The following is a 24,425-nucleotide window of genomic DNA, read 5'->3' on the forward strand; positions in this document are numbered from 1 at the left end:
ACTTTCATCCGCATAAAAAAACATAGAAGTAAACTTTTTGACCTTGGTCTTCATAAGGTGAATGGGCCCTAATATCTGATCTAGTTTACTGAGGCCCCATGGTGACTTCATTATATTTAAAACACCTCGGCTCCGATATCATTATGCATGGCTTTATTACGCTGAATGACAATGTCAGCATAACAAACATAATATTTGCCCCAGAAGTATTGGAAATATTAGGCAGTCCACAGACAGATGGTCATGGAGAACGTCGATGTCATGCTTATTCAAATGATGTCATCCAGAGACTCCACACCTGCCATGAATGGACTGTTCAATTCAGGAGATAGCAATGTGCACACAGCCAGTGGAATACAGAATGTAGTGTATGGAGCAACAACTGAAGCTGAAAAGGGAGGGAGGCTAATTCAAAGCGGACCGTTGGATAACCGATGGAGCCTTTGTGAACAAAACAAGAGACAAAGTTGAAGTGTACTACTAAGCTAAGTCAACCTGAATGTCTGAGAAGAAGCATGTTATGTGTCAGACAGCATGGCAGGGAGAGGGCCAAAGAGACACATTGCTGTCTCCAATAATGGAAATAATGTTCTATTTTATTTCATTCTAGTCGAGTTACTATAGATTCAAGAATGATTCTATTTTCCTCTACTCATGGGATGAGGTGTCTACCCTATTCTACTCTTGGGTAAACGTATCCTATATGTGACTGTTTCAGAGCACTGTATGGATGCTTAACATATCTGCCATCTGTCAATAGGTAGGAAAAGTTAGGTTGTGGCATGTGATGTGTAACACCTCGATGTAACCCAGAGACAGAGGGCCATGGTGGGCTTATGTGTTAGCACTGCCCTCTAGTGGAGTAAGAGAGAACACTGCGACACTGTGACAGACAAACGGATGGGGTATTGGAGGGGGGAAGATTTGTCATCAATGAGAGAATATTCCTTTGCCCTCCACACCTTTCTGCAAGACAGTAATTAAATAACAAGACCTTAATTACCTTGTGCTGGAAATCCTGCTTAAATGTGCCCTTGAGCAAGGCACTTAACCCTAATTGCTCATGTAAGTCGCTCTGGATAAGAGCGTCTGCTAAATGACTATAAAAAAATAATTAAAAAAACACCCATCAGCCCCTCATCAGACTAACACAATTAGCAGCGTCCATCCACACAGCCACCACTCCAGTTAAATTCTCCAGGCATTCACAGAACCAAACAGAACCAAACATTTTTGTGTCACCCTGATTTCTTTGCATGTTTTGGGTATCGTTAAAATACTTCTGGTCAGGAGCGACAGATTGAATTGGCTTTTAAAGTCTTCTCCCTGTACTGTTTAATATGTCATTTTCTCAGCCTTGTTCTCTCAGTGTTGTCTGGAGGAACAAAGAGACTGGAGAGAGAGGCGGGGATAACACTGCTATCAGCCCACGCAGTGTAGATCAGCACAGGGAGCTGACAAGTGTACACCAAGAAGACGATGATGATGGAGATATATATACAGTGGGGGAAAAAAGTATTTAGTCAGCCACCAATTGTGCAAGTTCTCCCACTTAAAAAGATGAGAGAGGCCTGTAATTTCCATCATAGGTACACATCAACTATGACAGACAAAATTACAATTTTTTTTCCAGAAAATCACATTGTAGGATTTTTAATTAATTTATTTGCAAATGATGGTGGAAAATAAGTATTTGGTCAATAACAAAAGTTTCTCAATATTTTGTTATATACCCTTTGTTGGCAATGACACAGGTCAAACGTTTTCTGTAAGTCTTCACAAGGTTTTCACACACTGTTGCTGCTATTTTGGCCCATTCCTCCATGCAGATCTCCTCTAGAGCAGTGATGTTTTGGGGCTGTCGCTGGGCAACACGGACTTTCAACTCCCTCCAAAGATTTTCTATGGGGTTGAGATCTGGAGACTGGCTAGGCCACTCCAGGACCTTGAAATGCTTCTTACGAAGCCACTCCTTCGTTGCCCGGGCGGTGTGTTTGGGATCATTGTCATGCTGAAAAACCCAGCCACGTTTCATCTGCAATGCCCTTGCTGATGGAAGGAGGTTTTCACTCAAAATCTCACGATACATGGCCCCATTCATTCTTTCCTTTACACGGATCAGTCGTCCTGGTCCCTTTGCAGAAAAACAGCCACAAAGCATGATGTTTCCACCCCCATGCTTCACAGTAGGTATGGTGTTCTTTGGATGCAACTCAGCATTCTTTGTCCTCCAAACACGACAAGTTGAGTTTTTACCAAAAAGTTATATTTTGGTTTCATCTGACCATATGACATTCTCCCAATCCTCTTCTGGATCATCCAAATGCACTCTAGCAAACTTCAGACGGGCCTGGACATGTACTGGCTTAAGCAGGGGGACACGTCTGGCACTCCCTGGTGGCGTAGTGTGTTACTGATGGTAGGCTTTGTTACTTTGGTCCCAGCTCTCTGCAGGTCATTCACTAGGTCCCCCCGTGTGGTTCTGGGATTTTTGCAATGCAATAAAATGCAATTGAATGACTTAAAAATCATAAAATGTGATTTTCTGGATTTTTGTTTTAGATTCCGTCTCTCACAGTTGAAGTGTACCTATGATAAAAATTACAGACCTCTACATGCTTTGTAAGTAGGAAAACCTGCAAAATCGGCAGTGTATCAAATACTTGTTCTCCCCACTGTATATATATATATATAGAGAGAGAGAGAGAGAGGAAGCTGAATTGAGCTAGCTGAAGCTAAACTTTAGTTGTGTAGGAATGAGATTTGCTTTAAAAGGACGCTAGTCGCCAGGCACAGTGCCACTGTGGACAATGGCAACCATATCAGGCCAGGAGATACAGTACGGCCAGAGACAGAAAGAGAGAGGGGGAACTGGAGACGGACAGGGGAAGGGGAGGAAGAACAGCGTGAGAGAAAGATGTAATGGCTGGGCTGAAGAGTGAGCAAGAAAGCACCACCGCAAAACAACAAATGTCATTGGTATCACCATACAGTGATCGATGGACCAACCAGCTGGCCCTATCCACCCCTACCGCTCTGCAACCTGCTCTGTCATTGGGCCACGCTGCATAGGGTGATATCCTCAGGGGGAACAGTAGAGTAGGGAGGGATAGCTGGAGACAAGAGGGTCAGCATCATGATAGTCTGAAAGACCACTTGAAACGAAAACATAACTTTCACCACAACCACAGACTGACCAAGGGTCAACTCAGGATTCTCTGCAGTGACTCTGTATTCAAACAAACTGCAGTTCTACACAACAAGGCTAGAAACCAAATCTGATAGAACAGTCTTTGTGTTATGAATTCCAATAATTTTACCAGCCAGTTTTTGCAGATACATTTCTTAAATGTCCTTTTGAATGAATTAGCCTAACGTCCTAGTCAGCACATTGACATTGACAAATTGAGTTTCACCAAGCCTCCAAATAGTCTGTGTTATTTCCTTGTCCAATAAGCATCATCAAATTACTGACAGCAGGCTGTTAACAGCCAAACACATACAGTATCAATCACAATCCATTTGGGCTGACTGAAATCCATTTGGCCCCGTCTCTGTATAGTCAGTCAGCAGATTGGCCAACATCAGATAGGGACATTCATTAAGATAGACCAAGTCCTGGGAGAGCTAGAAGTTACATATGGCGATGCTTCATAATAAAAAAAGTATAATAACAAAAATAAATAAATAATATATTTTGACAGGGAGTCATACTGAGACTAGGGTCTCTTTCACAGATGAGCCGTGTATTCACATCAATACACATCAATATACACACATCAAAAAATCGAATCAAATCAAATGTTTAAAAAAAAACATTAGATAAAAAAATCATAAGAAATAAAAGTAACAAATAATTAAAGAGCAGCAGTAAAATAACAGTAGCGAGGTTATATACAGGGGGTACCGGTACCGAGTCAATGTGCGGGGGCACCGGTTAGTCGAGGTAATTGAGGTAATGTGTGCCTCCATTCTAAATTTTATGCAATAAATCTGTCTGGAGGAAGCATGCAGTCACTGACACTGCTACTGGCCTAAACTCAATATCACTCATCATTGGAGACTTCTCATTCAGAATGCCTTACGTACTGACCACCATCCATTCTGCTGTCCTTGAGGAGAAAAGGCTAGATTGAATGAGTCACCTGGATGAGACAGTAGCTGCTATCCTGACACTCATCAACTACTCTGCTACAGTATTCACAACTTCCCAAGCTTCCGTTCAGTTGGTCAAGAGTCGAGACAGTTGAAAACACTACATAGCAGGAGCATAGAAAGATATGCCAGAAGGATGAATTGACCATTGATAAAACAACATGGTGAAGGATGTGCAGATAATAACCAGTCCACTTGAAAACACTTTCCTCCACTTGGTTACTGTGGAGACCACAATAGGCCCATAGATAGTGATGGAGGAGAGCAGGAAATGAGGGGTCAGGGAGGCTGGACTACAACACTTGTCCTGCCCAGTGCCTCCTCACTTCCAGGATAGACGCTTCGCTGGCACCCATAACACCTCTCCACACACAGCTGGCCCACGTGCTCAGCCCTCAACAATGCCCCAGTCAACAACGTATTACAGGAACTATAATGGCAGCTTCCTCTAGACTAGAGGGTATTGAGTGGCCAGGTGCTAGCCAGGGTAGAGCGGTAGAAAAAAAGAAGGCCAGAAATGTTGATGATCTCATATTTAAACAGTGTTGAAATCCCAGTATGTCTAGACACGCTCGTTAACACTGGATCACAGAGGAAGCTAGAATAAAGAGAAACATGAACCGCAAAGCTAATAGGAGAGTCTGACATCTAGTGGGAAACTCTGGCTACACATGCACTGGCCATCTAGTAATGATTATCCAAGACAACAACCAATTCTCTTACACATTCTCAGCCCACTTTCCAACGCAGTCTTGAATGTCTGGGCATTGTTTTGTTTTACAGTCAAATACTATCATATTTATCTAATGTCAAAAAGTTCCAGATGAACCTAGAGTTACAGTAATGAGTTAAGGTCTGTAAATGGCTGTGTCTGTGGGTTAGCCTACCTGTTGATGACCTTTGGAGAACAGTTAGGGGTTCGGCCCATACACTCCAATGCAGCACAGTAGGAGCTGAGGTTAGGCTTCAGACCTGCCTCTTCTACCAGAATGAACATACGCCCAATCTGGTTCAAAGAGCCCTGTAGTTGTCCACATGGAGAATAAGGAGGTAATGCAGAATTTCTACACAAGTCTCTAAAATGTATTAGAATTCTACAATTTTAATACAAGAGTGAGCAGCACTTACCTTTTTGGCCCAGACCCTCATCATGATGTTGTAGAGTCCTATGTTGAGCAGGTTGCGCCGGCTGATCATGCGGTGGTGAGTGAGCAGGAGGTGGTGGGCTCGGTCGATGTCGCCACAGAACACACAGGCCTCCAGGTAGCACTGCACACTAGTCTGGACGTCCCTGTACACCCCGTCCTCGCTGTTATCCTGCACGAGCTTCGGGCTGGCTGACATAGCCCACTGGTTAAGCTTCCTCTCTAACTTCTCCACCTCAGCCATCTCCTGGGCCTTGGCCTCTGCCTTCCTCTCCAGCTCAGCCAGCTCCTGGTCCCTGGCCTCAGCCTCAGACAACTCAGGAGCTGGCTCCTTTGAGGCTTTCCCCTTTCGTTTGGCTTTTCTAATAAGCACAGTTGCAGCAGCAACCGGTGCAGCTGCCACAGTTGGCTCTTGGTTTTTCAGAGTCTTGCTCTTTTTAGAGGTTGATGCAGTCTTTTTTCCTGCTTTTGTCAATATGTTTTTTTGTGAGGTACCTGGTAGCATTAGTTTGCCTTTTCTGCTTTTCACAGGTTTATTCTCTATGCCTAGCTTCTGCTTCAGTTTCTTTGTTTTAGTCTTCTTCTCCTGACTCAGTTTCTCCATCCAGCGGGATTTGGAGGCTGAAGCATCTTTGCCCCCTCCCTTACCAGTCTGTCCCCCTCCCTTACTAATAGTCTGTCCCACCGTGGGCACCTCAGTCCTCTCCCCAGAACATTTTTTGTGACTCTTCCCTGAAGAAGCCCCTCTCCCTGACTTGGTAGCTTTGACAAATTGTACCTTTGCATGTTGGACATCTAGAACGATGTCAGATTGGAGTTGCTGGATTCTGGCTTCAAGCACTGCAAAACAAAATGGGAGAGAGAAAATACTAGCATTGTGATATAATAGAAAACAAACATATAAAAGCATTTGAGGGATCACATGCATGATAAAAGGAATTCATTACAAACCATCTAACAGCTGAGATTGTTCCCATACTCGTTTTTTACCATCCTCTTTCTTTGGGATCAGAGCTGAGACATGTCTTCGTTGTGATGTCCATGGTGGCTCTGTTAGAAGACGGTTGTGAGCATTACTTTGACAAAAACAGAGAATTACTATATATACAGTACCAGTCAAAAGTTTGGACACACCTACTCATTCAAGGGTTTTTCTTTATTTTTACTATTTTCTACATTCTAGAATAATAGTGAAGACATCAAAACTATGAAATAACACATATGGAATCATGTGGTCCTCTGTAGCTCTGCTGGTAGAGCACGGCGCTTGTAACGCCAAGGTAGTGGGTTCGATCCCCGGGACCACCCACACACAAAAATGTTTTTATGCGCGCATGACTGTAAGTCGCTTTAGATAAAAGTGTCTGCTAAATGGCATATTATATTATATTATGTAGTAAGCAACAAAGTGTTTAACAAACCAAAATATATTTTATATTTGAGATTCTTCAAAGTAGCCACCCTTTGCCTTGATGACACCTTTGCATTCTCTCAACCAGCTTCATGAGGTAGTCACCTGGAATGCATTTCAATTAACAGGTGTGCCTTGTTAAAAGTTAATTTGTGGAATTTCTTTCCTTCTTAATGCGTTTCTGCCAATCAGTTGTGTTGTGACAAGGTAGGGGTGGTTTACAGAAGATATCCCTATTGGGTAAAAAACCAAGTCCATATTATAGCAAGAACAGCTCAAATAAGCAAAGAGGAACTTTAAGACATGAAGATCAGTCAGTACGGAACATTTCAAGAATTTTAAAAGTTTCTTCAAGTGCAGTCGCAAAAACCATCAAGTGCTATGATGAAACTGGCTCTCATGAGGACCACCACAGGAAAGGAAGACCCAGAGTTACCTCTGCTGCAGAGGATAACTTAATTAGAGTTAACTGCACTTCAGATTGCAGCCCAATTAAATGCTTCACAGAGTTCAAGTAACAGACACATCTCAACATCAACTGTTCAGAGGAGACTGCGTGAATCAGGCCTTCGTGGTCGAATTGCTGCAAAGAAACCACTGCTAAAGGACACCAATAAGAATAAGAGACTTGCTTCTACATCTGCATTGCTTGCTGTTTGGGGTGTTAGGCTGGGTATCTGTATAGCACTTTGTGACATCTGCTGATGTAAAAAGGGCTTTATAAATCAAATTTGATTGATTGATTGATTGACTTGCTTGGGCCAAGAAACATGAGCAATGGACATTAGACAGGTGGAAATCTGTCCTTTGGTCTGATGAGTCAAAATGTGAGATTTTTGGTTCCAACCGCCGTGTCTTTGTGAGACGCATAGTAGGTGAACAGATGATCTCCACATGTGTGGTTCCCACCGTGAAGCATGGAGGAGGAGGTGTGATGGTGTGGGGATGCTTTGCTGGTAACACTGTCTGTGATTTTTTTTAGAATTCAAGGCACACTTAACCAGCATGGTTACCACAGCATTCTGCAGCGATACGCCATCCCATCTGGTTTGCGCTTAGTGGGACTATCATTTGTTTTTCAACAGGACAATGACCCAAAACACACCTCCAGGCTGTGTAAGGGCTATTTGACCAAGAAGGAGAGTGATGGAGTGCTGCATCAGATGACATGGCCTCCACAATCACCCAACCTCAACCCAATTGAGATAAGTTGGACCGGAGTGAAGGAAAAGTAGCCCACAAGTACTCAGCATATGTGGGAACTCCTTCATGACTGTTGGAGAAGCATTCCTCATGAAGCTGGTTGAGAGAATGCCAAGAGTGTGCAAAGCTGTCATCAAGGCAAAGGGTGGCTACTTTGAAGAATCTCACATATAAAATATATTTTGATTTGTTTAACACTTTTTTGGTTACTACATTATTCCATATGTGTTATTTCATAGTTTTGATGTCTTCACTATTATTCTACAATGTAGAAAATAGTAAAAAATAAAGAAAAACCCTTGAATGAGTAAGTGTGTCCAAACTTTTGACTGGTACTGTATATGTGCAAAAACATTTTTTGCAGGCAATATTTTAGGGTGGGCCCAGGCTCCTTAGGCAGAAGCATGTGGACGTCAATTAGTACATGAACCAGGGGTGGTCGGTCAGGGATTTTACCCTATGACAACAATGTCAGTTTGCAACAAGCTATTGCTCACGTATACCCTTTAATCAAATATTATTGGAAAGCTTGCATTCACAGTTATCCATCAAACATATTTTTGGAATGTTCAGGTCAACAGTAATTTGATCTTTGACCTCATACATATCAAAATTACCTGTATAAATGGCTTTTAAAATGAAACCCTGATACATTTTAAACTTTGTTTGACAAGTGGTTCTGAAAGATCATGAAACTACCTTTCAAATTATATATAATATAGCCAACTTTGAAAGCACCAGCTACAACTACTGTTTAAAAATTGACCATATTGTGCCATTGCCATTAGAATGTTGGAAGCGTAGCCATAAAGTTCCATGTAATGTGGCAGCAATGTTTGGGGATTTTAACTTTGGTGGCAGAGGCACCAAATTGCACACACACAGCTAGAACAGGGTTTTTAATAGATTTGTAGATACAGGGCCATCACAGAATTCACCCATTAACCCCACAGAAGCCTTTTTCCAATATGTCCACCATACAATTCAATGGGGTCTTATTGGACAACACCACATGATCATACCTGTATGAAATACAATTGTAGTATGCCCAGAAATATATTGAAATGTTCAAAGCAATGTAGAATTATTTAACATCCTTATATATATAGCACACCTGGCTCATGTGGTTGTGTATTATACATCACTATTAACATTTCAATATATTTTTGGGCATACTACAATTATATTTCATACAGGTACAGTCATGCGAAATTGTGAAATAAGAGCCCATTGAGTTGTTTGGCAGCCATATTGGAAAGGGCTTCTGTGGGGCTAATGAGTGAATTCTGTGATAGACCTGTATCTACACATCTTTTTAAACCCTGTTCTTGCTCTGTATGTGCAATTTGGTGCCTATTTCACCAAAGTTACAATCCAAAAACATAGCTGCCCTATTACATGGATTTCTATGGCTAAGCTCCCAACATTCTAATGTCAATGGCACAATATTGGCGATTTTTAAACAATAGCTGTAGCTGGTGCTTTCAAAGTTGGTTATATTACATATCATTTGAAAGGTAATTTCATGACCTTTCAGAACCACTTGTCATACAAAGTTTTAAATGTATCAGGGTTTCTGTTTTAAAGCCATTTAAACTGGTAATTCTGATATATACCCTAGAGGTAAAACAATTCTGTTAACCTGAACTTTCTGAAAATGTGTCTGATGGATAATTGTGAATCTAAAATGTCCAATGATTAAAGGTTATAAGCGAGCAATAGCTTGTTGTATACTGCCATAGTTTGTCATAGGCTTACCTGATTAAATAAAGGTGGGGGAAAAATGAATGTGATGGAGGAATGAAATAAAGACTGATAACACAGAGAAAGCTGCCATTGCTGCACTGCTATGACACATTTTCCAACTATAGGGACATGGACCTTCAAAACAAATCACTATGAGACATGACAGCCCAAATGTGGGGGTCTGGCTCATGGACAAAATGTGCTATTTCAAAACATTCCAACTCATAGGTAGATGGTTGACTTGAGTCAAGTAATTTGCCATTTAGTACGGATTAGCAAAGTCTTGAAAATAAATGTATATATTGGCATTTTCATCAGCCAACGACCTCTGATGTAAGTAATGTAACGTCACCCATGATGATCGCTAGCTAACAACTGTTTCAAAGTTAACTAGCTAGCTACATGGCTACAAAAACCACGACAGGATTGAGGGGGTGGCTGGTCAGTTAATTTAGCTAACGTTACAAACAAGCTGTATACATTGAGATATATCACAAGTGATATTCAGTGCGCGTTCCAGGTCTGACAGCACTGTCTGAATTATGAATTCTGCATGTTTGAGCACCCGTCCCGTTGACTTAACTTAGTTAGAGCGAGGGACAACACAAGATATACCTGATATTCGTCTTTCAACGTTATTCCGGTGTGTAAGAAAGTAGTGGCAACGGTCAGCATTTGACACACGACGAACACTTCTTTCCAACAGTATTCGACCACTCAGACACTTTGGTAAGGCACACAGTCTCAAAAGTGACATGTTTACATAATAACCGCATTACACTTCTCCACACTAGGCTGCCATCTTGAATTAGACAAAGCTAATCGAACACAAAGGCGCAGAGTACAGGCACAGATAGAAGACTACTAATATATCGAAGTGTAGATTTTGAAACAAGACAGTGATGTTTATGTATTGAAAGGAGTGTAGAATATTATTTGTTAAAGAAATATAAATGTAAATATTCAATTTGTGCAATTTGTACTGAGTGTACAAAACATTAGGAACACCTTTCTAACAGGGGCGGTGTGTTCATTAGGGCGATATGGGCGACGCACTGCCAAACGGGAAAAGGAAGGGATTTTTTTCTAATCCATTATATCACGGCAACAGTAGTTATCAGTGTTCTAATCTAGACGTCTGATCTGCCACTAAATGTCCAATCAGGCTAAAGTCGTGCTTCAAATGGCCCCGCCCCTTTTGGGGCGATTTCAGTCAGGTTGAAAATCGCCCAGGGGTCTCTCAGACTATCATGTAAAATCAATTTTTTTCAAATATCAGAGCTTTCAATACAATCTCTATGGGTTTCTGAGGGCTTGCACTTACGCGCTTTCGTCATACGTAACATAACCATGAACGTAACTAAGAAAAGAGCGGGTAGCAGCGTCAATCAATTCACGTACTACTATCAACATGGCTAGCGTTCAGTGCAACTCGATTGTCTCTTTGAAAGAAGTTCACATCAAAGACCATTCAAAACGAGCTACTGGAGTGTATGCTAGCGGTCATGAGGGAACATATTGTGGAGGAGGTGAAGTCGGCGAACTTCGTAGCTATCCAAGCTGACGAGACCACGGACGTTTCTACACAGACACAGCTGGTGCTTGTGCTGAGGTACATAGATAGCAACCACAAAGTGCAGGAGCGCTTTTTTGAGTTCCTTCCCATCTCGGAATCAACCTCAGTCTCAATCGCCAGTGTGCTTTTGGAGAGACTGAACGGTCTTTTTGCCGACGACGTGAAAGTCAAACTGTGGTGCACTGGCACTGTACCAGGTTCTCATGAGCTACAACCTCCAGGAGACGTTCTCTGAGACTGTGACTCTGTTGAACATCCTCATAACTACTCCCATGACAACAGCTGAAGCTGAGAGATGTTTCTCAACTTTGACACGAGTTAAGACATTCCTGCGAAATTCAATGGGCCAGGAACGTCTGAATGCACTGGCCATGCTTTCCATGGAGAGGGAACTAGTCCTCAGCATGCCTGATTTCAATGAGAAAGTCATTGACCGCTTTGCTGCATTGAAAGAGAGAAGAGAACAGTTTCAGTACAAGTAATGTAGCCTCTCTCTCTCTTTGTCCCTCCCTGTCTGTCTCTTTAACACACACACGCCCAAATCAGTTCACAGTTGATGTTGTTTAAAATAGTTATTTTTCATTTTAAAAAAAGTAAAAAAATAATAATAATCTGTTCATGTTCATTTTTACAAATCTATACAATTGGCCAGAATATGGTTGTTCATATTTACAAATCTATACAATTGGCCAGAATATGGTTGTTCATTTTTACAAAGCCATACAGATAGCTGTGTTTACCTTTTTCTAGAAATTATTTTCAAATTCTGTTTTCAGGCAAAATGTCTATCACTGTTCATTTTCACAAATCTATACAAGAGGGCAGAATATGGAAGTCTATAAAAATTTCTTATTACCAATAACTTGCATCAATGTTTTCAGTAGCCTCTATCAAAAGCTCCTGCTTGCTTGTTGTGAATTATGCTCAGGTGCACATATTTCCAATTCAACCATGAGGCAAAAAATGTGGTAAAAGCTCTTGTTGATCCTGCAATCTGAACAAATACCAAGATGCTGTATTTTCAGCTGATATTTCATTTGTTTATGGAAATGCATATTGTTTATGCAGTGTTGAGGAATGTGAAAGAACACCCTTGATTATTTTTACTGTGATAACTTATTTTGCTTTTGTAAGCCAACACTTTTGAGATCAGTCAATAAATGCTTCTGGCATTGACTTATATGCTGCCCCTGTCTTCATGTTGTTGCTGGACATATGTTTTTTTAAATGTGTGTAGGTCACCTAAATCATCAGAAAAATTGCCCCCCCTGAGAATTTTTTCAGGAGCCGCCACTGCTTTCTAATATTGCGTTGAACACCCTTTGGCCCGCAGAACAGCCTCAATTCATTGGGGCATGGACTCTACAAGGTGTCGAAACAGTTGTGTCAAGTTGGCTGGATGTCCTTTGGGTGGTGGACCATTCTTGATACACATGGGGAACTGTTGAGGGTGAAAACCCGGCAGCGTTACAGTTCTTGACACACACAAACCGGTGCTCCTGGCACCTACTACCATACTCAGTTCAAAGTCACTTAAATATTTTGTCTTGCCCAGTCACCGTAGGAATGGTACACATACACAATCCATGTCACTTGGGCTCCCGAGTGGCGCAGCGGTCTAAGGCACTGCATCTCAGTGCTTGAGGTATCACTACAGACCCCCTGGTTCGATTCCAGGCTGTATCACAACCGGCCATGATTGGGAGTCCCATAGGGCGGTGCACAATTGGCCCAGCGTCGTCCGGGTTTGGCCGGTGTAGGCCGTCATTGTATATAAGAATTTGTCTTGCCTAGTTAAATAAAAAAATGTCTCAAGGCTTAAAAATAATTATTTAACCTGTCTCCTCCCCTTCAACTATACTGATTGAAGTGGTTTTAACAGGTGACATCAATAATGGATCAGAGCTTTCACCTGGATTCACCTGGCCACTATGTCATGGAAAGAGCAGGTGTTCGTAATGTTTTCTATACTCAGTGTATATGAAACATGTGTTTAAAGGCTCAGTGGAGTCAAAAAATATATATAATTGTATTCGTCACATGCTCCGAATACAACAGGTGTAGTAGACCTTACCGTGAAATGCTTACTTACAAGCCCTTAACCAACAATGAAGTTCAAGGAATAGAGTTAAGAAAATATTTACTAAATAAACTAAAGTAAAAAATAAGATAAAAAGTAAAACAATAAAATAACAATAACGAGGCTATATACAGGGGGTACCGGTACTAAGTCAATGTGCGGGGGTACAGGTTAGTCAAAGTAATTTGTACATGTAGGTAGGGGTAAAGTGTCAATGCATAGATAATAAACAGCAAGTAGCAGCAGTGTAAAATCAAAGGGGGGGTGAGTGTCAATGTAAATTGTCCGGGTGGCCATTTCATTAATTGTTCAGCAGTCTTATGGCTTTGGGGTAGAAGCTGTTAAAGAGACTTTTGGACCTAGACTTGGCGCGCCGGTATCGCTTGCCGTGCGGTAGCAGAGAGAACAGTCTATGACTTGGGTGACTGGTCTTTGACCATTTTTTGGACCTTCCTCTGACACCGCCTAGTATATAGGTCCTGGACGGCAGGAAGCTTGGCCTCAGTGATGTACTGGGCCGTACGCACTACCCTCTGTAGCGTCTTACGGTCGGATGCCTAGCAGTTGCCATACCAGGCGGTGATGCAACCGGTCAGGATGCTCTCGATGGTGCAGCTGTATAACTTTTTGAGGATCTGGAGACATTTGCATTACATTTTAGTCATTTAGCAGACGCTCTTATCCAGAGCGACTTACAGTTAGTGAGTGCATAAATTTTTCATACCCATGCCAAATCTTTTCAGTCTCCTGAGGGGGAAAGGGGTTGTCGTACCCTCTTCACGACTGTCTTGGTGTATTTGGACCATGATAGTTTGTTGGTGATGTGGACACCAAGGAACTTGAAACTCTCGACCCGCTCCACTACAGCCCCGTCAATGTTATTGGGGGCCTGTTCAGCCCTCCATTTCCTGTAGTCCACAATCAGCTCGTTTGTCTTGCTCATATTGAGGGAGAGGTTGTTGTCCTGGCACCACATTGCCAGGTCTCTGACCTCCTCCCTATTGGCAGTCTCATCGTTGTCGGTGATCAGGCCTACCACTGTTGTGTCGTCAGCAAACTTAATGATGGTGTTGGAGTCGTGCTTGGCTACGCAGTCGTGGGTGAACAGGGAGTACAGGAGGAGACTATGCACGCACCCCTGAGGGGCCCCAGTGTTGAGGATCAGCGTGGCAGATGTGTTGTTGCCTACCCTTACTACCTGGGGGCCAGTTGCAGAGGGAGGTGTTTAGTCCCAAGGTCCTTAGCGTAGTGATGAGCTTTGAAGACACTATGGTGTTGAACGCTGAGCTGTAGTCAATGAACAGCATTCTCACATAGGTGTTCCTTTTGTCCAGGTGGGCAAGGGCAGTGTGGAGTGCGATTGAGATTGCGCCATCTGAGGATCTGTTGGGGCGGTATGCGAATTGGAGTGAGTCTAGGGTTTCCGGGATGATGGTGTTGATGTGAGTCATGACCAGCCTTTCAAAGTACTTCATGGCTACCGACGTGAGTGCTACGGGGCGGTAGTCATTTAAGCAGGTTACCTTCGCTTTCTTGGGCACAAGGACTATGGTGATCTGCTTGAAACATGTAGGTATTACAGACTCGGTCAGGGAGAGGTTGAAAATGTCAGTGAAGACACTTGCCATTTGGTCCGCGCATTCTCTGAGTACACGTCCTGGTAACCCGTCTGGCCCCGCAGCCTTTTGAATGTTGACCTGATTAAAGGTCTTGCTCACGTCAGCTACGGAGAGTGTGATCACACAGTCGTCCGGAACAGCTGTGCTCTCATGCACGCTTCAGTGTTGCTTTCCTTGACGCAAGCATAAAAGGCATTTAGCTCGTCTGGTAGGCTCGCGTCACTGGGCAGCTCGTGGCTGGGTTTCCCTTTGTAGTCCTTAATAGTTTGCAAGCCCTACCACATCTGACGAGCGTGTAGTAGGATTCAATTTTAGTCCTGTATTGATGCTTTGCCTGTTTGATGGTTCATCTGAGGGCATAGCGGGACTTCTTATAAGATTCCGGATTAGTGTCCCGCTCCTTGAAAGCGGACGCTCTAGCCTTTAGCTCAGTGCGTTTGTGGCCTATAATCCATGGCTTCTGGTTGTGATATGTTCGCACGGTCACTATGTGGACGACATCGTCGATGCACTTATTGATGAAGCCGGTGACTGAGGTGGTATACTCCTCAATGCCATTGGATGAATCCCGGAACATATTCCAGTCTGTACTAGCAAAACAGTCCTGTAGCGTAGCATCCGCGTCATCTGACCACTTCCGTATTGAGCGAGGACAAGGGGTTTCAAACATGTGTGTGACCTATATCACCTATAGGTGGCAGCCTTACCATAAAATAAGTTGAACAAAGGTCAAACTAGAGGTCATACATAAGTGGTCTTGCGGGTACTATCATGTCTTCGTTTGAGTGAGAAATTGCCACATCATATAAAGACCCACAACCTTTTGGATGGCTTCCAACCACCACTGGTCAACTTCTAAAACACATTTGAACTGACTCTCCATGTTGTCAGTGTGTAATTACAATGTAATAAATAATATATGTATTTGTCATGTACTTCGTAAACAACAGGTGTGGACCAACAGTGAAATGCTTACTTAAAGGGCCCTTCCCAACATTGCAGAGAGAAAGAAAATAGAGAAATAATTGAAAAGTAAAACACGTAATTATAAAAGTAATAATAGATATTAGTAACGATAACTTGGCTATTTACAAGGGGTACCAGTACTGAGTCGATGTGCAGTGGTACGAGGTAATTAAGGTAGATATGTACATATAACTAGGAATAAAGCAACAGATAGTAAACAGTAGCAGCAGTGTCTGTGATAACTCAAAAAAGTTAGTGCAAAAAGGGTAAATGCATATAGTCCGGGTAGCTATTTGGTTAACTATTTAACTAACTATTTAGCAGTCTTATAGCTTGGGGGTAAAAACTGTTCAGGTCCTGTTGGTTCCAGACTTGGTGCATAAGTACCGCTTCCCATGCAGTAACAGAGAGAACAGTCTATGACTTGAGTGGCTGGAGTCTGAACATTTTTAGGGTCTTCCTCTGACACCAATTAATAGGGCTACCATGTTGACCTGATACTATGGAAAATAATCATATAATTTATGTTGGTAAATAACTTCAAGTTATGAATGATGCACCTGAACCTTACCTGACTCATTTGAGCTTCCTAATTAGTTAGGGAACCAATAAGAGACATTGTCTGGTCTTTTGAGATTCATATAAACAGTCCAGTCTCTACTATGCACTGCAAAATACTATTGTGAGTCTTGTCATTTTTAGAAGTCTACAAGATATCATCTTTGGAAAATGGAATATTGTTTATTCAATATCATGCTCAGCATACCATTTTAAACAAATGCACAGTGCTTTCTGCAGTACAATACAATTAAAATGATACACACTCCATCTGAATGGTATCTTTTTTCATAGGCCCTTTTCATTGTATCTTAAATCGAAGTAATGCAGAACATAAATTCTACATCTTTCTAATAGCATGCATTCCGTTTGACCTAACAAGTGTCAGATTCCTCTTGTCACCTCTAAAGCATTCTTTAAGACTTGTACAGCCTTTTGTGTAAGGCGCTGGAAGTTAACATAAGTACTACTTGAGAGGCCAGGCTGGGAAATGAGGTCCAGGCAATGAGGTGGTGGCTGGGATCACAGTCACATCGGTTGGTGTCTGCTGCTGAGATGTAGGTGAGGATGAGGAGGTGTTTGTTGCTATGGTTCACAAGAAGGGCCCCTCGACATGCTCGTTTGATGTGGTCGCCCTCTGTCAGCGGCTGGCTCTTTGCGCTGGTGTGACAGTCATTGCCGGGTGAGTGACTGTCAATGCCTGGGCCAACAAAAGGGGAGAAGACAGCCATTCATGGTCCTGATAATAGCCAGGCCAGGACAAGGCTGTCATTCTCACACACTTTGATCATATGGATTCTTTGCACACCTTTGTAGGGGCTCCCTTTTTGTTTTACAGATGGACGCTGTTTTGAAAGTTCACCTGGCCCAGGAAACTTGACGGAGGTGCTTTGTGAAAGGCTTGTGTTGGTAAATGCTTTTGGCATGTGTGTGTGTGCCTCTCAGATGGAACAAGTGACATTCCCCCTGTGGAAAGAAACTAGGGTTTTTCTAGACGGCTGCATGCTTTCGGCTGTCCGACTGCATGACATCCTAGAGGAGTCGTTCTTGGACATGTCAGATATTAGTCATCATGTTGAAATGGTCAAGAAAACATATTTAGGAAATGATTGCGTGTGTACTGGACAGTATATGTACAGTATATGCATGGCCACATACAGTAGGAATTATGTTTTCGTTGGTCACATTACATCAGTATTTCTACCTAACCTCTGGTCTTGCATGATTTTTGGGCCTCTGTAGCTCAATTGGTGGAGCATGGCGCTTGTAACGCCAGGGTAGTCGGTTCGATCCCCGGGACCACCCATACGTAAAAATGTATGCGCACGTGACTGTAAGTCGCTTTGGATAAAAGCATCTGCTAAATGGCATATTATATTATATTATTTTTGCCAATACTGCCATAAATAATGTTTTAATGACATAACTTTCTTTTATTTGTTGTTTGCCACACAGATTGAGCAAATATTTAAAGTAAGAGTGTCAACAGGGAATTAATACAAACATATTGACCATTCTGACTGACTCATACCACTCTCACAGGGTTTCCCACACAGAGAGGGGGAGGTACATTCAGACGGTTTGAATTATGGAGTCATCTATGCTGGTATTTACAAGTGCTACTTAATGGAATAATGGCTCTGACTACAGAGGCACAGGTAGCAGTTTGCCTTTGTGATGCTTAGTTATTTCCATCACCGTACTTAATGTTAGACTCAAAGTATCCTTTTGGTTCTTGTCCAAACCCTCTGAAGGGTAGTAAAATGCTGAGCCAGCACAGGTCTTTACAGTAACTACGTCGACATACCGCTATCTCTGTCTCTCACTTTATCAGTGCTCTGATTATCTGATTTGGTATCACAGATGTGCAAAATCATGGCTACTTAATCACACCTGACATGTCTATTTTCTTCTTCTTCAAAAAGCCACAGTTTGTGCTATCGCTCGGGATCTGCTCCTGCCATCCTGGGAGGATGAGGATGGCTTCTGGATCTCTCAGAACAGTTCAGTCCATCAGATAGGTGCCCCATTTATCACCAGGCCACCAACAATAGACAATAGTCATGAAGCAGGATATGCAAATGAACCGTGCTCTGACTAGGGCACAGTGAGGTGGTGGTCTGATCAGTTCCTGAATGAGTCCCGGATGTTTACTCAGTCACCCACAGTGCGCAGCACAGAGATATCAAGAACATCTGCATTGGTCCAAACTGGCAGGAAGTCGACAAGTGACGACAGACGAATTGCATAAACACAGAAGTTGTAATAATGTATTAGCATGGCATTGTATTTTAACAGTATTTCCCTTTTGTGAATTTAGTACATTTACATTTTAGTCATTTAGCAGACGCTCTTATCCAGAGCGACTTACAGTTAGTGAGTGCATACATTATTTTTTTTCATACTGCCCCCCTGTGGAAATCGAACCCACAACCCTGGCTTTGCAAGCGCCTTGCTCTACCAACTGTACATTTCCCTAAAGCTGGTAGGCCTACAAAAAGAGGCTAACTAGAGCAATGTGAAGGGACTTATATACTACGAATGTAAATCTGTCTTTTAATATTTGGATAAATAACAAAAGAGCAGAATGATCATATACTTAAAAAGCAAGAGGTCAGGGGTGATCAACTGAAAGGAGATCAGAGAGAGAGAGAGAGAGAGTCCAAAAACAGGGAGTGAAGTGAGTCAGTGGAGTTAGCAAGAGAGAGAAAACAATTAATAATAGGATCTGTTACTGAGGGATTGTCAGTGCTAAGAGGGAGGTCGAGTTTCAGGCCTTTTTGAAGACTTTGAGGGTACAAAACAGGACTCATTACAGAGATATTATCTCCATTCATACACTTACAGAGCCGCTTGGATCCCTGCTGGGAAAGATTAGGTTCCTTTGCTTGTGAACATCCACCTCTGGTGCCCAGGCTGCAGAGCTTTCTCAGCTCAGGGCGCACCCTGGCCTGGAGACGCAACGTGGGAGCTGACTGAAAGCCTTATGCAGGGGAGAGGGGAGAGGGGAGAGGGGAGAGGGGAGAGGGGAGAGGGGAGAGGGGAGGGCTCAAACTACCAAAAAGCAAGCCCTTTCTCATTTGGAGAGAGAGCTGCGTCACACCAGAAGGGCCCCCACCTGCTACTGATCTCTGAGTTTAGCATTTGCCTTGTAATTTAGGATAGGGAACCAATGAGCTTTGTTTCTTAACGATCATCACATTGACTAAAGTCTTGAATGGACTTGGATTCTGTCATATAGGCGTGCTGTTTTTAATGTTATACTGCATGTGTCATTCTAGAATGTCTTGCACTGGTAACTGAGAATAAAGCACAGTGATAAATATACAGGGTTCTGGTTAAATATGACAAAATAATTGAACAATGCAACATTCTTTCAAGCACCATATCCTCATGGAAATATCAAGACAACTTTATTTAGGGGCATTCATATTCTACCTCTACAATAATGTATCAATAGCTAAGGATACTGTAGGTCTATAGTCAAGCCACAGACAGCAATACATGAGTGTGTGTCTCGCTTGGATCAAGGACACCACAAAGCAATCTACTGCCACATCTGACATTCAGATGCGGACAGAAATGTTGTTCTTGACCTCCAGGGCAGACTTACTTTTAAGTAAGAAGTTATACAGTACATAGCATGATTGTATGATTTTAATTATGGGTAATTTTCAGAGAGGAAGGGCAACTGGAGCTTCCTGGGGGTGCAGGCCGCATGAAAGAGTTCCCTCTCCATGAAGTGGAAATAGGGACGACCAAGCAGCTGGCATACGAATGAAGTGGAAATAGAAGAGTTATCATAGAAATTAGCTTAAAGATGCATTAAAATCAAATAGAAAGACCCCTTACCCCAGTTATTTTAGCATTTGTTTCAAATAAAGGTATGTAGGCCTACACACCCACAGCATGATGCAAAGTCTACCAGCCACAGCTGAAGGTACAGTTGAAGTCGGAAGTTTACATACACTTAGGTTGGAGTCATTAAAACACGTTTTTCAACCACTCCACAAATTTCTTGTTAATAAACGACAGTTTTGGCAAGTCGGTTAGGACATCGACTTTGTGCATGACACAAGTAATTTTTCCAACAACTGTTTACAGACAGATTATTTCACTTATAATTCACTTTACACACACTAAATTGACTGTGCCTTTAAACAGCTTGGAAAATTCCTGAAAATTATGTCATGGCTTTAGAAGCTTCTGATAGGCTAATTGACATGATTTTAGTCAATTGGAGGTGTACCTGTGGATGTATTTCAAGGCCTACCTTCAAACTCAGTGCCTCTTTGCTTGACATCATGGGAAAATCAAAAGAAATCAGCCAAGACCTCAGACAAAAAATGGTAGACCTCCACAAGTCTGGTTCATCCTTGCGAGCAATTTCCAAATGCCTGAAGGTACCATGTTCATCTGTACAAACAATACTACGCAAGTATAAACACCATGAGACCACGCAGCCGTCATACCGCTGAGGAAGGAGACGCGTTCTGTCTTCTAGAGATGAACGTACTTTGGTGCGAAAAGTGCAAATCAATCCCAGAACAACAGCAAAGGACCTTGTGAAGATGCTGGAGGAAACAAGTACAAAAGTATCTATATCCACAGTAAAACGAGTCCTATAACGACATAACCTGAAAGGCCGCTCAGCAAGGAAAAAGCCACAACTCCAAAACCCCCATAAAAAAGCCGGACTACGGTTTGCAACTGCACATGTGGACAAAGATCGTACTTTTTGGAGAAATGTCCTCTGGTCTGATGAAACACAAATAGAACTGTTTTGCCATAATGACCATCGTTATGTTTGGAGGAAAAAGGGGAATGCTTGCAAGCCGAAGTACACCATCCCAACCGTGAAGCACGGGGGTGGCAGCATCATGCTGTGGGGGTGCTTTGCTGCAGGAGGGACTGGTGCACTTCACAAAATAGATGGCATCATGAGGAAGGAAAATTATGTGGATATATTGAAGCAACATCTCAAGACATCAGTCAGGAAGTTAAAGCTTGGTCGCAAATGGGTCTTCCAAATGGAATATGACCCCAAGCATACTTCCAAAGTTGTGGCAAAATGGCTTAAGGACAACAAAGTCAAGGTATTGGAGTGGCCATCACAAAGCCCTGACCTCAATCCTATAGAACATTTGTGGGCAGAACTGAAAAAGCTGTGCGAGCAAGGAGGCCTACAAACCTGACTCAGTTACACCAGCTCTGTCAGGAGGAATGGGCCAAAATTCACCCAATTTATTGTGGGAAGCTTGTGGAAGGCTACCTGAAACGTTTGACCCAAGTTAAACAATTTAAAGGCAATGCTACCAAATACTAATTGAGTGTATGTAAACTTCTGACCCTCTCGGAATGTGATGAAAGAAATAAAGCTGAAAGAAATAATTCTCTCTACTATTATTCTGACATTTCACATTCTTAAAATAAAGTGGTGATCCTAACTGACCTAAGACAGGACATTTTTACTAGGATTAAATATCAGGATTTGTGAAAAACTGAGTTTAAATGTATTTGGCTAAGGTGTATGTAAACTTCCGACTTCAACTGTAGATGTATAAGCTTCACTGATTACAATTAGATTAGCATATTTGTATTTAGATTCACACATAATTGAACAGCCATAAGCAAAGCCAGCTGTGATAGAAGGTCTTCTAGCACTTTAGAGGACATTGAAGAATATTGTTTTCCATTACAGTGCTGATAGAGAAAGCTGGAGCACCCTACAACAATTACACAGGCAAGTCTACGAACATTCATCTGTCCTGATAACTGTTAAAACATTTTTGAAGATGGGGAAACAGTTTCATACAATGCTAACAAAAAACACATCCCCAATGTGTGCTGTGCTCTCCCAGCCCAGGCTCCTCCAGTCTGGCAACAGCACAGGCAGGCAGCGACAATGGATTCCACAGGGTGGAAAGAAAGAGAGTTTGAAGGAAAGAAGGAATAAACCTACTGGAAGTCAAGAGACACTGCAGAGTGGTTTAATTGGGGGTGAAATACAGATTTTTACTGGGGCCCATGCAGATAAATAGAGAGAGACGTTTTGACGAGGAACTCCACAGTATCTAATGGCCAGAACAAGCAGGTAGACAGGAATGGCTGCCAGGGGTTAGGGGGTTGAGGGCTGGGGGGGAGAGAGAGGGCAGCTGGCCTCTGTCTGACTGGTCTTTTATTTACATTTTAGTCATTTAGCAGATGCTCTTATCCAGAGCGACTTACAGTTAGTGAGTGCATACATTTTCATACTGGCCCCCCATGGGAAACGAACCCACAACCCTGGTGTTGCAAGCACCATGCTCTACCAACTGAGCTACAGGGGACTTTATGAAGAGAGACGGGGAGAGGGGGGGGTAAAGGGACAGCCAAGCTTCTGGGAAGTCACTGTTGTCCTCTCTGTGCACGCACCCCTCAAACACACTTCCACCCCTGGACACCGTGGTCGCCCTGGGGCGGTACACATCATTGAAATCGTGACCCTTTTAAAAGGAAGTAAGTGCTGCACTAACTGGATAGACTCACTTTAAAACATGTGCTGTGGAGCGCTGCGGCTGTTCTCACAGCAGATGCTCCTAGCACCCTCGGCTGGCGGAATCAGATGATAGTGAATATTTCATTTGGTTTTACTTTGGTGTAAAAAAAAAAGGTCAACACATAGCCAGTTACAGTTTTGTCCTCGTTTCATTATTAATTATTAGCATACAGTAAACTTGAGCCACTTTTCAAAAACCATCAGGAATAAACTGAAGGAGTGAGGACAGGACAGCATATGGACAGTTTTGACAAATTTGAATGGAATACATTAGGTAACAGCAGGGCCGGCCCCAGGAATAAACAGTTGCTTAGGGCCCCCAGCCGTGGCCTCCCCTTCAGCTACACTGATTGAAGTGGATTTAACAGGTGACATCAATGAGGGATCATAGCTTCCACCTGGATTCACCTGGTCAGTCTATGTCATGGAAAGAGCAGGTGTTCCTAATTTTGTGTACGCTCAGTGTATATACAGGTATATATACATATTTTTTGGAACTCAAAACTTACTGTTGACAGTTAGACTAGTAGAATACACAAGGTGCAAGTTCGAAATGTGGTTGTGCATCAGCAGTTTTTCTCTTGTTATGTCAGTCAGTAACAGTCACTCAATTAGCCATGTCAACTAACTATTTTTAGATTGGTAAGTTAGTCTAGCCAGCTATCTAATCATGGCTGTATACCGACAGGCTCACAGGGCACGTTCCCAGGGGCTCTGACCTCAAGGGGGCCCCCATTGATTTTGTTAGCCACTCAGATATCATTAACATGGCATAAGTCATGGCAAAATGTGTAGAATTGCAGGAAATTAGCTTTAACACTGTAAAACTTTATTTCCACCCCATGGCAAAATGTGTAGAATTACAGGAAAAAGCTGTAAAACTGCAATTTTCCTCTCTCTGTCCCATTGCAAAAGAAGTAGAATTGCATGAAATGTATTATAACATTGCAAAATGTTCTCTCTGCCCCATGTGTGTAGAACAGAATACATTTTTTTCTCTACGACCCATGGCAAAATGTGTAGAATTGCAGGAAATTAATTTTAAAACTTTAATATTTCTCTCCGCCGTTAAGAGGCGGGCCACCAAAATTGTTTGCCTGCGCGGTGGGGGCACCCCGCAACCAAATCTAGCTTAGGGGCCCCAAAAGCTAGGGCCGGCCCTGAGGTGACATATTCATTTCTTTGAACCCAATGACTCAGTCCTGATTTACAGCCTGATTATGACAACAGACAGACAGAGTGTGAAGTTGTTAAAAAGGTGTTCACCATTACCACCCTGGTCTCACAAATCAGAGGTGAACATCAGAAACCACCTCATAGAAATATTAACACAGGGATCAGAAAGACTCCTCTGCCGTTGTTTCCGACATCTTGATGCAAAACGGCAAAAACTAAAGCCCTCTTTAATCTGTCCCATGTGTCTACAAA

General features: G+C 42.5%; 1 protein-coding gene across 1 annotated transcript in view; it reads right to left on the bottom strand.

The window, feature by feature from the left end:
- The window catches only part of LOC121540376 (DNA-directed RNA polymerase, mitochondrial), a 54,915-nt gene extending 44,453 nt beyond the window's left edge, over nucleotides 1-10,462 (bottom strand). Inside the window, exons 1-4 of the mRNA XM_041849219.1 lie at nucleotides 10,276-10,462; nucleotides 6,252-6,350; nucleotides 5,284-6,140; nucleotides 5,043-5,176 (exon numbers count right to left, since the gene is read on the bottom strand). Coding sequence (XP_041705153.1) covers nucleotides 5,043-5,176; nucleotides 5,284-6,140; nucleotides 6,252-6,350; nucleotides 10,276-10,417 — 1,232 coding nt within the window. The 5' untranslated portion in view covers nucleotides 10,418-10,462. The remainder of the gene's footprint in view (nucleotides 1-5,042; nucleotides 5,177-5,283; nucleotides 6,141-6,251; nucleotides 6,351-10,275) is intronic.
- Nucleotides 10,463-24,425: the final 13,963 nt, after the last annotated feature.

Source organism: Coregonus clupeaformis, chromosome 26, assembly GCF_020615455.1.
Source record: "Coregonus clupeaformis isolate EN_2021a chromosome 26, ASM2061545v1, whole genome shotgun sequence".
Lineage (NCBI taxonomy): Eukaryota > Metazoa > Chordata > Actinopteri > Salmoniformes > Salmonidae > Coregonus > Coregonus clupeaformis.